Below are 16,719 nucleotides of genomic sequence, written 5' to 3' on the forward strand. Positions count from 1 at the left end.
TAAAAAAGCAATAGACTTACCCGTATTGTGCATTAAATGTAAAAGTTAATAAAAGAGTAATAATAAAGTTAATAAAATAATTAATAAAAGAGTAAATCTTTCGTTTTCATGTTTTGAATTAATTTCATAACCGCGAGCTCTTGATACAGTACTATACTGTATTTTATACCGATTTTACTAGCGAAACGCGAAGCAGATGAAAAACGCGGTATCCGAAATCATAATAATGGTAAGTCCAGACACCATGGCCATGCGAACTTGTGAATGAGCTTGTTTTCATCGCTGAGTCATTGTCAGTATTGTTTCGACTCAAGATTACAGTTTTTTTTACGATGCTGCGAGTCCACATTTAAGCGGATGTCTGTATGTATATTTTTATGTAGAGTGTATCACATAAAAACCTGCTTATCTCTCTCCTATGCTTTTTAATATAACTTCGGTAAAAAAAGAAACACTTTCGCGTTAGCGTTTTTCATTCAACTGCATTATATTGTACGCTGAATGACATTATACATCGCTGTTACCTACCATATAAAGTGATCTGTCATATTGTATTATTTCTGTATGTATCATACAGATGTAATACAATATTCATACACAGTTTTCATTTTCTCTCTTCTAAAATGCGCATATTTCGTCTTTTTCGAAGGTTACTTTGATCTATTATTTTCAAATTAAAAGCGATTTTTTAAAGAGACTTGACCAAAAATGCGTGTGAATAGAATACAGTTGATTTATGCCAAAAGGATATGACGAAATCCTCTCGCTTATCTAATCAATTTTCTTTGATAGAATAAGAGTTTTATTAATATTTTGAGTCAATATGAAATAAAACGTTTTGTCTCAATATTTTATACGCAATCTGGGTATTTGAAATGAGTTCAATTTGCTTTCGAAAGTAGGAATTGTGAGATAGAGTAAACAGTTGCAAAGGGCAGCATTAAGAATTAAATATTCATGTTTAAATCGTGTCTTGCAGATGTCTACTCCGTGCTGCATAAGAAACCTGGCTTCGATGTCTTGGTTGAACATCGCACAGAATACGCGAACAGAATAAATACATTTTACTAACTATGAATCGGCGTCAGTCTTACAGTAAATGCTCTCTTTATCTGCAGATGTCTTTGGCTGGGTTTCTGCATAAGTCACCAAAGTTATTTTTTTCCAAAAAAAGCAAGAGACCACTTACAAGGTAACGCCCAAGTTTATCGATTCACTCAATCTTGAAGTTATGCGTTTGCGCAAAAGTTCTCTGTCCCGTGCCGGGATTTTCATAGACAAGTCTCGTCGTCAATTACTATATACCAAAGACACCCATGCCTAAATGATCAAATGAATGCGTCTATCGAAAAAATGCAAGATAAAAAAGTTATCAATTAAGGCAATAAAGCAGTTGATCTGCTGATTTTGATTACTTAAAAACAAAACCAAAAAGAGGTTATAAAAAAAACGCAGGCCTTTAAATGCTCGAATTAAAAAACTTAATATGTCTGAAATTTTAGATTTAAAGTTCTCTCCAAGATTCTTCTCGACCATATTTTGTGGAAAACAATTCTCTTATTGAACAAGTGGATTGAACGTCCCAAAATATAACATTAGTTTTGTCCTTTTGTTTCATAAAATCAGAACATCCGAATAAATTACAGTAAAGTCTCGATAATCCGAGGCGAAAGGAACCAAGACCAACTCGGATTATACAAAAAACAATAGAAATCGACTTTTACTTTACCAAACATAAACTCCGGTCATATCGCAATTCACTGCCATTAGCGAGTTTGGTTGGAAATAAAAAGGCACCAAAGCATATCTTATCTATATTCGTTCCGTGGTTCGAACCTGGGACTTGACGAGCATCTTACCACCACGCCACTCAGGCGCTTAGACTTACGTATCGTACTTACTATTTATTCCCACCGATTTTGTTCTTAATTTAATGGTTCTCTAACCCTTTCCATCCACGACTTCCTTAGCCTTGTCATCATTTATCCACGGCATCCCAGAATAGTCTATGAATCACTTCAAAGCACTGAATAGATAGGAATTATTACATCAAGGATCTTCAACGTATGACTCATGGGATACTTGTGGCCCGTTGAGCTCTTTGATAACGTGTGCAGTAGATCCTACCTCCTTAGTGACCTTACCCCGGTGGTGACCTATCGGTTAGAAATTCTTCGGAATATGGATTGGGTCGCCGTTTCGGTTAGTAAGTAAGTTTAGTGACCCGCTGGCCTAGATAGAACGTCAAATATAGCCCGCGGTATGTAAGCTGTTGAAGTCCCTACAGGTTGGTGACCCCCCCCCCAGAAGCCGCGATGCACACTTTGAGAACCACTGTCTTAGTTCAGTAGGATTAGATCTGTCAAGACCAATGGCCTCTTTATAAAGAAGGCTGACATATTACATCCCTGGGGTCCAATATGAATATATTTTTACACTATAAATTTACTATAGAACGACCTGTTTGGAAAATTCTGGCATCGGGGGGGGGGGGGGGGAGGTCCACCGAACACTCCAACGTAGGGATCAAAGACCCTTTAAACTGAAATTACTCGCATTCGTTGGAAGAATCAAACGAAAGAAATATGTAAAGAGAATTGAGAATTTAATTTCGAAAAGTTCTAGCGCACACCTCAGATTACCTGGAACTTCAGACTTTTGAGACTCTACTGTGTATTAGGTTCATAAATATTTTTATGCAAAGGAACATCACAGATTATTTGAACTACTTTCCTGGTTATCATATATAAACATTATATTATTGGTACATTCATTTAATCAGTCAACTTTTGTACGAAAAACGTATGCTAAAAGATAACATTTATATCTAGGAAATAAAAACTTGCAGTTCCATAAGATATGGTGATTGTAATTCTAAGTTATCTCAGTGTTGTCCCGTCAAACGTTCCATTGTTTATAAAAGTTATTTCTGTATAAGCTATATTAGTGCTTAAAAGATGGAGAGTCAGCATCTAAAATATAGCGTATAAGAGAATTAGGATGAAAATTAAGCAATTTGATGTCTCACGATCGTTGCCACTAAAGTAAGAGCATTGTATGTGTGTACATAGTTTATTCATAAATAAACTGCTTTAAAAAAAGACGCAACTACTTATGACATTGTTTCACAATAGAATTTAAGATAAAAAATCAATTCTTCTTATGTCGTTCCGCTCACTATAATTATACCATTTCGAGAGAAAGCGTAGAATGCTAGCCTAATCTTATTATAATATTATTTCAGGCTCTCATACCTCATCTATAACCAACTGATTTTAGTAGTGTGAGAAATGATAGAGTAAATCTAACATGGTGGAATGAATACATTATACTTATTAGTATAATATATGGAATTATTAGGAACTGCATCGCCAGTTTGTTAGCTGAATCGTGACAATAACCCAAACAAATAAGTTTCACAATAGATTCAGATCTTGCTTTTGATCATACAAATGATTCGTTTTTGCAAATTTTTCATTATGGAGGTTATTTGTGGGATGCATTTATTTTAGATTCTGAATCGATCCGTTTACCGTATCATAACACACGTATAAGAGTGCTAAAAAATGCATTTGATTTTTTTAAACGTCTATGTAATTTCTTAAAAGGTATGGGAGGGGGATGTTTTTCCATGAGTTCTTCACAATGTGGAAACATAAAAAAAAATGATGCGAAGCATTTCTTAGCATTTTTCACGTACCTTTAATCATATATTTCATAGCAATTATTTCTTACAAGAGTTGGAGCGTTTGATTATAATTTTTAAATTTCCGAAAAAATTGTTCAATATCCGTTCTTGAACTATTCATGCTCAACGTGTGAGATTAAAAAGGAAATAAAAGCAAAAGCGAACTGCATACCAACAGTGGTCAATGTTTTGGTGTTTATCCTCCTTATTCGTCACTCCCAATTATGTCATTTCACATTTTTTATTAATATGCGTTTGCCTACCCCGTGACTAGGGATCCTATTTGGTCCATCTTCATCCAATTATTTTATTATTGGCTTTTTAATTTACTAAAAATTTAAATCAGTACGTACAATTTCTGCACAAGAGAGGAGAAACTCCGTTTCCCAATGGGGACAATGTTTGAGGGGAACATCAAATAACACAAAATTTGTGAGACCAATAAATTTTTAGCTCAAATGGTATGCAAATTTAAGCTTACTAGAGAAGCAACATAATCGCACCTCATATCGAAATAAAAATTTTTTTGCTGTATCTACAAAAAAATATCAATGTTAAATTGGCCTGAAACTTGTGCTGAAAAACATTTTTAACCCTTTTCTGTCAAGTATATAGTTATCTCATACCAATTTTTTTGGAAAAGAAATATGTGATGTTCACGGCCATTAATGCGTTTCAGAAAAGAAGTGAAAGAGAAAATTTTAAGATGAAGTTTTATGAAGTTCAAGTGATCTTACATTGGATCGATGAAGATAAAAAAAAAAGAAAACTTTCTGAACGGGTCTCCTCCACGGTTCATTCATTCATCGCTTTTACGTGTCACTGACTCTAATAAGTGGTAATATGATATCCTTGACCATATTTTTTTCCCAAGAGATCATCATCATCATTTTTTTATTCTATATTGCGTCACATTTTCGGAATTTTTTTTTTTTGGTATGAAACGTTTCCGCGTTCATCTTTTTGTATTTTCTGAGTTCTTATTTTTAAGAAACAGAAATTGTCGAATGTATTGGATCTGGTTCATTGAAAAACCGTTGGAATCCTTTACTTCCTCCCTCTCATAGTGGTTAGATAAACTCACAATTTCTGAAAATTCTGAATTTTATGACATCATTATAATTAGGCTACTTTATTTTCAAAATAATTACAACAGCTTTCGTACCACAAATTCTCAATATAATTTTGGAGCTTGCGACGATGATACTGATGTGGTATATATGTTACGGGGTGAATGTGATAAATCCAATGATTATGCATAATAACCGATCATTTTGGTAAGTTCGATAAATTTTACGAATTTACCATATTTACTGGTGATTATGTATCCACAGCTCATAGTGGTAAATATGATAAATCGTCAATGTGAATTACTTAAATTTACCTAAAATTTTGCTCAAACTTCAGTCAAAGGTGATGGATTCGATCGGTGATGTTGATTATGTTTAAAAATGTTGATAAAAAATGCTAATATTATGTTCAAAACTAATAAATGAAATAAATGTTGAAAGCTAATATTACAAGGCTGATGATAATTTAAACGTTTTTTATCTCCTTATAAAAGACCCATTTTCATTTAATTTAATTTTCGTGGCAAAATATGTGTAGCGCACCCATTCGTAAGCACCCATCACGTACGGGAGTGGTTGAATTTAAGTGATATTTCCGTACGATTTCTTCAATATTTATTATACTCACCACCTTCATAGGGGAATTGCGCATAATCAATAAAAATGATAAATGTATAAAAATTTATCAAACTTATCGAGACGATTGTGATGATTATGCAAAATAACCGACGACTATGGATATAATCACCGATTTACCGTGACCGTAACATATACATTACTTTCAGCTCTTTTTTTGAAAGAAGCTTCATAGAAATTTATTTTAAAAAAGCCTCAAAATACTAATTATTGTTATCGCCTTATATCTAAATATCAAATCATCAAATTGCATAAAAACAATTTGGAAATCATCATGGATGATACAGCGATTAATTTAGAACAGTTGAAAACTAAATGATTGCGAAAGGAAGCAAATACCGCATGTTGTGTTATCTGAAAGTCGAATTTCATCGTCAAAACGCGTTGGCTAATGCTCATTGTAGCGCTTATTGCGAAAGATACGGCTATTGTTTAGCTTGTCTGGGATGTGAATTAGTCAAAACAAAAAAAGAGACTGACATTTAAAAATTCGGAGACACATAGCAAACTACGTAAAAAATTGTCTGAATATCCAGAAAACTCTTTGAATCGTGGGTATTCACATGCATTCATCGTGGGTATTTAACTGTCTGGTGCTTTTTAAATAATCTCTAAAAGATTCTTCCTTGACTAATGAACCGAACTCTGGGATATTACATAAACAAAGGTGATTTGAGTCTGCTTTGTGTATTCTGGTCATTCGTCTCGAAATTGCAAGTGATGCGGATGAATCATTCAACTGGTTAATTTCACTGCATGAATAAGGTTTTTTTTTCATGATAATTGACAATAACGAAGTTATCTGACATAATCTTGCATTTAATGCATATCAGGGTCAATAATACCGTGCCGCATGCTTTCTTTTATTTTTTCTGAATCGAGTAATCTGTAAAACTTCTGACATGCTTGGTCACATTCGGACATAACATCATGTGGGTGGTTGTGACAATAAGAGGCTTTAAAAATGTTTCACCTAATGTAATCGACTACAGTTTTTAACATCATCTTTTAGCATACTTGAATTTTCTTGCTTAAAACTATAATTTTTTTTTCCAGCCGTGCTTTATGAGCAAAGGATAGTACTCAAGAAAATGTTATTCTGCCAAAATTCAGACCCGAGTTCTATAATTAACTGACGCTGATACATAAGTTGTTTATACAGTATATGCTGTATACGGTATATTTAACGGGATTTTAAGCGTCCAAGAGAAATAAAAAGATTTCACACACACACACAGTTAATTCTGAAATTAAAGTAATACATATGACAAAGTTAGAGCAAGAAAAAAAAAGGCGTGGGGATTCAAAAGGAGAACTATCAGTGATAGTAGCACTTCTGCGAAATAATAACACAGGTCTGCGATGAAAAACCTTTCTTAAAAATAATTAGAGTTTTTTTAGTTTTTTGGATCCTAATTGCTGGAAAAATAATTAAACAATTCCATCAATTAAATTTCAATGGTAATACCATAAGCAGCATACAAACCACATTAAAACTGTGCACTATAAACAAATATAGTGAATCGTTTCCAAAGATATTGATATTGACCAGTGATTTTAGTGCATTGATTCAGAATCTGGCATTGGTTTTTGTCATATTGGTTCTACTTTTTAAGAAAAACTAAAAATTAAATTTCAATAGTTATATACCATAAGCCAGAGCTGGACAAATCACAGGGGCTAGGTCGCCGTCGCGACTAAAAAATGGTATTGACGCCTAAAATTTTCTTCGTCTGGTTACTAAATTGCAGGTTGGGAGCAATGCAAACTGTTTGAAATTAATAGCCGCATATCTGCCAACGTCAATATGCCCAGAAAAAGTCAAAGAAAGCGTTAAGGACCTTATTTTGTACCTTTTTCTCCGGGTAAAAATTTTTTGCGTCTAAACATTTTTTCTGGCGCCTAGATTTTTTTGCGATTTGTCCAGCCCTGCCATAAGCAGTATATGAATAACATTGATACTATGCGCTATAAACAAATATAGTAAATCATTGCCAAAGATATTTTATTGATTTTAGGACCTATCATTATAATGACAGCTAGGATATAAATGTGAAGTACGTTTTTATGAATTGAGAAATAAAAATAAAACTTTCAAAATATTTACATTTGAGTTATTTCCCCAGAAATATTAAATCCTTTTGTGAGAAAATCTTACATGATAGAAAGTATTGCATATTTGGATTCAGCACTGAAAATAACAAAAATTAGTTATCAAAACTAAAAAGCTTTCAAAAAGTTTTTTTTTGTAGACCCGTGTAATTTTAAAAGAAATGTAAGATTTAAAATTTTTTGTATGACTTCTCTCAAAAAATATGAACTTCCGCCTTTTCATATTATATGGAAAGAAATTTATCCCGCAACATTTGAATGAAAATTCACTGATATACTGATGATTGAAATTCTGGATTTTTGCTACTTTTCTGATGATAAAATAACTACGCATTCAAATTTTGAAGACTTCGAAAAAACACGAGAAGTGTCCTGAAAGTTTCTGGAACCTAATTATTTTAACAGTGAAAAGTAGCAAAATCGAAAGCTTCACTCATCAAATATCACGATTAATTTTCATCTAAATGTGACGGGTAAAATTTCTTTCAGTACAAAGAGGCGCAAATTTTATCAATTTGTATTTTATTGATTGGGAGCCGTATGGAAATCCTAATTTTTATACCTCTTCGGGAACATTATTTTGAGGAAGTTCTACTTTTATAGATAAATTTCCCTCGTTTTGCTTATATTTTACTTCAAATATAGAAACCACTATAAAATTTTTATTTTTTCGGATACTCTCTAAAATTGATGGAAAAGCATTCGATTTTACAATCGTGATGGCATTGGGTAACGCTATCTATAGTAAAAAGCCTCCGCGCGAATCTCATGACGTCACTGAAACAGGTCATCTCACCTGTAGCCACTAGATATACAACAAAAAAGGGTAAAGATGGCGCGGCCTGCTATATACAATGGTTATAGGTGAGATGACCTTCTTCAGTGACGTAACAAGATTCGCACGGAGGCCTTCTGATATAGATTGTGTTGGTATGGGCATGTAACGAATACGTAGATCGTTTGATAAGTAAGGTAAGGTAATCTCTATGAGATAACACCATGATCACTATCAAATTATAACAACTGTAAGTATCACTTTTCAAAACTTGTCACAACAAGTTAGAGCACAAACAGCTTTTCCGAGGATGATGCAATCAACACATACGTTTTTAACAGCTGGTTCATGAGATGATGAATTTAGGAAAGAAATAAAATTCAACTGCTCTTGCGGGTAAGTGCCCTAGACCACTAGACTGCAAAGGCAACGAATATATCAACCTTTCCTTAGAGCTCATGAGCACTGAACAGGACCGTACATGGACGATCGGACCTAATTCAGGCCCCAAAGCTCACAATTGCTGACACTGCCACCAGATGGTGACTTATCCGAGGATGATGTCATTCTCCGTTATCCATACGAAGGTTTTTAACAGCTGACTCATGGGAATATGAATTTAGGAAAGAGAGAGAAAATCCAACTGCCCTTGCGGGGAATCGATCCCACGTCTTCTCACTTGCCGGGTGAGCACCCTAGACAAATAGTATAAAAATAAGTACTGTGCAGTGAAAAAAACATTTTTTTAAATAGTTGCAAGCTGCCCAGATCAAAGCTGAATTGGAATAAGTTCATGGGAACCACGCCATCATTAAATAAAGACCATTTATTTTTCGATCAATGAATTTGAACGGGCCGCACACATCCACCGAAGAAGAGCGTCCTGGTTGCCCGGCTTAGGCAACCACTCAGGAAATCATTGAAAATTCCATGTTATCATGGAAGATCGCAGATTGAAGGTGCTTGAGATAGCTGATGTTGTGGGCACTTCAGTAAAATGGGTTCATAATATTCTTCATGAGAAATGAAAAAGCTTTGTGTAAGATGGGTGCCACGATTGCTGACGATTGATCAAAGGTGAATGCAAAAGACATTTCAAAAGAAAATTTGACGAATATGGCTCATAATTATGAAGACTCTCTATGTCGATTTCTGATCGAGAGTAAAACATAGATTCGCCACTGTACACTAGAGTCAAAACAACAGCCAAAGCAGTTATGAAGGCAAAGGCTGTTTTCTCTGCTGGAAAAGTGATGGCCACATTTTTTGCGATTATCAAGACATAAACGGTATAGACTACTTCCAGGAGGGTCAGACAATAAATTGGGGAGCATTATGCCATACCTCTGGGAAATTTGAAAAAGAACAGCTTTCCTTCTTTCTTTTCTTTCGAACCGAGCACAACTCAGGTCTATTGCTATGGGCAATTTACTACCTAGTGAGTTGTGCCGGAAGTGTAAGGGTGTGTACCTAACAGTCTGAGTGCGTATATAGTGTATCTAGTGTTGTGTATGATTTTTCAGTGCTGCCATCAATATTTCAATAAATATTTTCAATATTTTCAATAATTTCATCTATATTACATTCAAGAGAGTGAAATAACAGCTACAGATGACACGGCCAAGATTGACACAAAACAAAGTCCAATCTCACCAAGCCAATGCCCTATCTCACAGAAATGAATGTACCAAATTCTACGGATTTTGTCTTACGTGACTTTTTTTCTACTATCAATATTTAAAGTTTTGCTTGGTGGAAAAAATTGTTCATTAAATAAAGAGGCCATAGCAGCTGTAAATAATTTTTTTGAAGAATTAGAGAAAATATAATTTTCTGACGGGATAAAGAAACTTGAACATCATTGAAAAAAGTGTGTGGAGCTTGAAGGAGACTAAGTTGAAAAATGAAATAGATTTTTTTTTTAAAAATTGGTAAACATCACTTTTTACCTTGCTTTTTACCTCTCTAATGGGATCAATCACAATAATTTTTACATAGTAAATCAAAGCCCTCTGCAATGCGGATTGCCAACGTTTAGCGTTCATAGCCTAGTCAGTTGCAAAAACCGATAAATAAAATATAAGTTTTCTTTTCAAGCTAAATTATTATATTGGCATGAAGTTTGTAGTTGATGAGCTGTATGAGTGACTTTCGCTGTTAGAATCGTCTCTTAAAGCTGGGCTGGAAGAGATCTCTGCAAATCTGCAAAAGGATAAGTTATAAGTTTAGTGGCAAAGTTCTGGCGTTCATTCATTCATGTTAGAACCGTGGACCTTGTTTAAAAGCTGTGATATAGACGCCAGATGTATATAAGGGTAAATCCAGTCATGTGTGACTTGTCGTGAGTCAGCTTGGACGAGTAGATCTCTATTGTCTGTGTCATTTTCCTCGTGTTTCGTGCTTCTTTACAACGGGGGTAGAACACAATAGAAACTCAAAAACACATATCATGCACCGGAAATTTAAAAAGAAGTAGTACTCATACACTATAAAAATGAAGTAAAATGCTAGTGCCATTGTTTTTTATACGTTGAAAATTTGACAATCTTTCATTTTTACTCACTCGTAACTACATCTTCTTCTGTTTTGCATGTGGTCAGTGACGTTGATCTTGAAAAACGATTTTTGGTTGGCTAGTTTAATGGTTTATAAAGTACAATGACTTATGTTTCCTCTTAAAACACAATGTATGTTTATTATGTTCGTGGTCATTTCACGAAGCCGACGATTTTAACCATGAGTTTTTTTTTCCGATCACTTGAATGTCTGGAACATTAGATAAGTTTTCTCTCATGTTTGTTCACATATATTTTCTCACGTCTTTTCAAACACTTCTTTCTGAAAAAACACGAAATGGCATATTTTGCTCTATTCCGTGTAATTGAAGATTACAAATATTAGCCGATGTATTAAAAAGACCCTTCACTGACTGTTGAAAGCATTATCACGTTTCTCATTTTTTTGAAGTAAGAAGAAACTCCTCTGGTTCCATGTTTTTCACTCTCTCTCGCTATAATATTTCATACGTTTAATTCAAATTACACTTTCCTGTTAAAGAAATTTTTTTTTCTATTTAACTTTATACTCAATGTTTGGGGTGTGTGTGGTGGGTGTGTGGGTGGTGTGTTGACAACTAGTTTGGTCAAAAACGTCAAGAATACTAATTAATAATTATCACAGAAACCCAAGCCACAATGACTTTCTTTTTCTGAGAAAATCTCGAAAGTTTTTTTTTTGGTTGTGACATTTTGTTTCGGCATTATTTTTACTCTTGACATTTATTGAATCAACATACTACAATCAGATGAATTTTGCATCTACGCAGAAAAATGTACTTTTATGAGGTATGTATTTTTGTGAAAAAGAGGTATTGATATTTGGTATTTAGAAATCTTAAATAGGTACTTCAAGTAGTTGTGTGTAATGAGGAATAAATTAAACTTGAGTAAATCTCGTTTTCACCTGAACGAAAAATTCAAGGTCAATCCGAACTGTCAGTAACAGAAACAACTCAATAACTGTATTTAATGGTGAGAGTCCAACCATTACTAGAGCCCGGATTCTATGCACTATAAAAGTGGCAAAATAGGGTCAAAAATATGCGAATATGCACTAAAAAAAGCCAAAATATGCAACAACAAAAAAAATCTCTGGTAAGTCGTTGAAAATTTCAAAATACGTACAACAGAAAAATAATGCGTTTAAAAATGAAATACTCTCAAACATGCAGACATTTTTTTTATATGTATTTCTATTCAGACAAATAATTTCTACGTGTTGTTTATTTGGAAATTTCTAGTTGCTAGTTACTAGTAGCTGCTCGATAATATTAAGAAAACTGCTCTAAAAAGGAATGAAGTATACGTGCACATCAATGATTCGATTACATGACGTCAAAAGTGGCCAGTTTTTTCACTTGAGATTTGATATTTGACTCAATTTTTTTCTTATACAGTAATTGGTTCGTCTTGAACAAATTTTATAAAAGAACCTATAGATAATTTTAATACTAGCTCTATCGAACGAGGATGAAATGAAGTAATTTTTAACTCGATCTCTAGGTTCTCGGCTTGAGTAACGGATATCAGCATAGGCTACAAACATGTTAAGTAATTCACTAAAAAATCCATTCTAAATGTTGGAGAGTGTCTGTATCTTTTACGTAAGCGATCATTGTGCGGGGAAAAAAATCGATGACACATCTTTATGAGCAATATTCATTCAAAAAATTATAAAAATGTGATTGAATTTTCGTAAAACTTCAAAAATATGTACTTATTCTAAAAATTCTTCAATTTTATGCATTTATATGTATTAATACTAAAAGAAGCCAAAATATGCAAATGCTTATGCACGTATGCATTTGCATGTAATCCGGGCTCTAATCATTAGTAATTCTATTTGAGACATCTAAACAAATCAATGATCCTAAAGAGACTTATGGAAGTTTGGAATGAAGATCACACATATTAAGATATTTAATTCTAGTACATTTCAGTTCTGTTAGATAGACATTGAAAAAAAAGATGATTAATGTTTATTTTTGTTATGAGTATGAAATGTGAAAAGCACTACAAATTAGATGCGAATACAAAGTATAAAACAGAGAAATTTTTTCGTTTTTTTAGAATTATATCTTAAGATATTCATCCGTCTAAAGAAAGGAAAATGGACATATATAAAATAAGCGTTACTTTAAAAAGAAATGTTCAGAAATATGTTCTTAAAAAATCGAACTTCTGTTTATAATAATGTTTTGATTTGAAAAAATTCGTACACCGGACAAGTAAATGCATGATATGATAATGAGGTTTTTGACTTCCGCTTGTGAATAGTACTTTAGGCCTTAGCTGAAAAGGAAACGCAGAATTCAAACGAATATGATGAGAGACAGCAGCTGACGTTGTTGAGCACTTCTCGCTTTTTTTTCTTGATTTTATGAAAGATGGTCTTGTTTCCTTATTTTTTGTGAGTGGGTGTCCCAACTATTTTTCATCTTCTTTCACCACTACGTGTTTTTCTTGTAATTCGTAAACTGAATATTTAAGTAGAGGAGCCCTACTTTTGTGGTGTATCTTCGAGACAAATTATTCTCGTTAAAAAAACGAGCTGCAAATTGAATGGCATACCTCAATTAATCCTTATTTTGATAAAAAAAAATGCGGCTGCAGAATTATATGAATCTTATATTCATAACTGTCTCGAATTTATTTCTGAAATGGCATACTGTTCACTTTTTTTCGGAAATTAATCTTACAAAGTTGTTAAAAGTTGCTGCCTAAGTATCGTAAGATATTCTTTTTGTTTTGCAGCACATGCAACTGTGGAACCTCCCTTGCCTCGTAAAAAGAAGCACCCTGAATTCGCATATCGAACTCATGAACTGTTATTCGATTACGAAGAAGGAGAATGCTCCGACTCTCAGGAAATAGTCACGGGATCTCATGCTGATCCAGACTCCAGGGCAAGAGTGAGTATTCAATACACATAATATACAGTGTACAAGCTGTTGAGAAATGCAAACGCTGGCTTAATCGATCGCCAACCTGGGAAATGCTTGTAGTCACTAACTAGCGCTATTTGATTTTGAGCAGGCTGTGGAGTATTGGAAAACTGATTGTAAGTTAGTTTATACGACCTTTCACTTTTGATAGATCAGTTTTTAAAAAGTTCAAAAAGCGCAACTTGAAGAGAAAGCCAGATTAATATTTTTTTCATTCAACAATCTCTATGAGATATTTTCCGCCTACATTCTTTCCGTAATATTTATTTCAGATTAAATTTTCTATGAAAATTAACGTCTCCACAATTAATTTTCGTCAGCTAAAAGGGTGTGAGGATCCAAGGCAAATGTGGAAAATTTGCTAGAGTCTAGATTGTTAAAATTTTATATTAAAACTTATCTGTTATCACAACACATTATTCTTTTGTACTTACTGAACTTTCATTCCCACCGTTGCATTCATTTTCTAATTTTGGCCCTATAGGGACAAGAGTTTATAATTTAAATCTTGATTAAAAATATAAAATATTCTTTTAATATATTATTTTATAATAAAACTATCTCTTATCATCTTTGCACTATGTGCATACTATGTACAGTGAGTGATCTTTAGATCAGAAATACCTATCTTATACAGGGTGTCCTGTAAGTGCTAATTTGGCCTTTATTCAACCGTCTATTGTAGAGGTACGAGTCTAATTTAAAAAGTGTTCAAAAATTACCCTGTATCAGTTTTGAGAGTGAAAATACAGTGTGTCACAAAATAAGAAATCTAAATTTTCATACGGTTTCCTTGTCCTTTAACTTCCAAATGGGAAGTTGTTGCCCTATCTTTTCTGAGCCCAACAAAAAAAAAATCACATGTTTTAAACTTCAATATTCCCTGAGATATATTCAAAAATCGCAAAAAAGTTGAGAAATGACAACAAAAGCTCTCTCTCTCTCTCTCTCTCTCTCGCGGACTCTTTTTTTTCTCTCTTTTCCCTCATATATGATAGCCTTTCTCCATTTTTTTCCGATTTTTGAATTCGAATATCTCTGCAAATTTTGCAGTTAAAAACATGGGGTCTCTTTTGTTGGACTCAAAAAAGACAGGGCAACAATTTTATAATTGTAAGTCAGAGGGCAGGGGAACCGTATAAAAATTTAGATTTTTTTTTTATTTTGTCACACTGTATTTTCACTCTAAAAACTGGTACAGGATAATTTTCGAACACATTCTGAGCATTTTTTAAATTGAAACCATACCTATACGACAAACGGTTGATGAGATAAAGGCCGCATTAGCACTTACAGGACACAACCTGTATACAGTTCTAGGTTCACATTTCTGTTAATAAGGGCTTTTGTACGCCCAAAAGGGAATCCACAAGTATTCAAAAATCCATAACAAATGCAAGAAACAGGGCTCCAATTATTGGAATCCTGGTTCTTGCAATAACTGCATTAGTTCTCGTGCGCGAGAAGTTGATCTGCTAGAAAGTTTCTGCAGTGTTTCTGGGATAATAAACAAAAATACCTAAACTATGCCAGAAAAATGCCTGCAACACCACTGGTCTGTTGAATTCCAAATTAAAAGTCAGTTAGCGTTTTGTTTGTTAAACAAAGGCGCACCCGTTTATCCATATGGTACAATAGAAACCATTAATTAATCAGTTCGGAGATTTCTGTCGTATAACGGTTTCCGTTGACTCTGGCTTTTGATGCTTTTTGGTCGATTTCAAGATTTGGTTTGATGCTTGTTTCTTGCTTATCATGGTTACTAAATTTGATCTTCAACTATGGAAGCCAATGGAATTGTAATACATACCAGAGGAAGTGTGGCTCAAATTGCACAACAGTTGAATCAATTGCGCTGCTGTCGTACGACGTCGTAGCTGCGTAACCATCCGCGACATACGCCTCTCTTAGGCGGTCTATCATGCGTGGTTGACCCTTGTGACTCCGTGAACCCCATGTTTGTTGAGGATTCAGTCTGTTCTGATAGCATGCTTGATCGCCATAAGTGAACAACAAAGAAAGTGTATTCCTTTTACGAAATATGCATAGCACGCTGCTAGTTCCAACGACATGCCTTCTTTTAGGCCGGGATTACACTGTAAAAGCTTCATAAAAGTTCATTTATAAAACTTCAACCAATAAGGTTATATCGGTTACATCCGAGCAAATTCAACAGATGCCCTTATGAACTTTATAGTATTATTGTAAATGAACGTTTATGGTATAGTATAAATCCCGACCTGAGAGTCATTAATTTCTGCTCTTATACCTACTACTTTACCGCACACCAACTCCGGTTGCATATCGCCATACGGCAATTTCTAACCGGTGGAGTTGGGTGAGAAATGAAGGTTCCACCTATATCGGTGGTCGCCCCAGGCTCAGTAGGTAAAGAACTTGTTTCTGGTGTTTTGCCTGGATTCGAACCCGTGGGCGTTGAAGTTAACCTTCATAGTGAAAGACGAGCATCTTACCACAGCGCCACTCCAGTGCCTCATATACCACTGAGACTAGCACTTATTGCACTTATTTTTGCGGAGGACTAAAAATAAGCTAGATTTGTTTATTCACTATTTGCCCCAAAAAAGCTATGGATTATCAAAATAGCCCGGACGTGACCGATAAACTGTAGATTAAAAATCACAAAATAAAGTGCAGTTTACTTTATACGGATTTAAATTTTTTCTATATTTATACTCTTTCTTATATAAAATGTTTTTCTTCACGAAATGTGGCATTTGTATCAGTCATTTTATATTCGTGTTTATTGACAAGTAAACAGGCCTACATTCAAGAATGAAACTATTTTCAGAATTTATATAAAAACAACAAATAATCCATCATTCACAATTCTACTAAAGAATTAACAATCAATCTTTTAGTTCATTTTATGAAATGTGTGTGTGTGTGAACCGTTTTCTTCATTTTAATTCCA

The 16,719-nt window shown here is 34.0% G+C and overlaps 1 protein-coding gene across 11 annotated transcripts in view; it reads left to right on the forward strand.

Moving 5' to 3' along the window:
- The window catches only part of LOC149065751 (uncharacterized), a 112,706-nt gene that overhangs the window by 55,600 nt on the left and 40,387 nt on the right, over positions 1-16,719 (forward strand). For all 11 annotated transcript variants that reach the window (XM_089253829.1, XM_089253824.1, XM_089253827.1 and 8 more), the window contains one exon: positions 13,594-13,751. In XM_089253829.1, coding sequence (XP_089109955.1) covers positions 13,594-13,751 — 158 coding nt within the window. The remainder of the gene's footprint in view (positions 1-13,593; positions 13,752-16,719) is intronic.

Source organism: Pholcus phalangioides, unplaced genomic scaffold, assembly GCF_987345545.1.
Source record: "Pholcus phalangioides strain wild (caught in Gottingen) unplaced genomic scaffold, Ppha-v1.0 ptg000039l_1, whole genome shotgun sequence".
Classification (NCBI taxonomy): Eukaryota; Metazoa; Arthropoda; class Arachnida; order Araneae; family Pholcidae; genus Pholcus; species Pholcus phalangioides.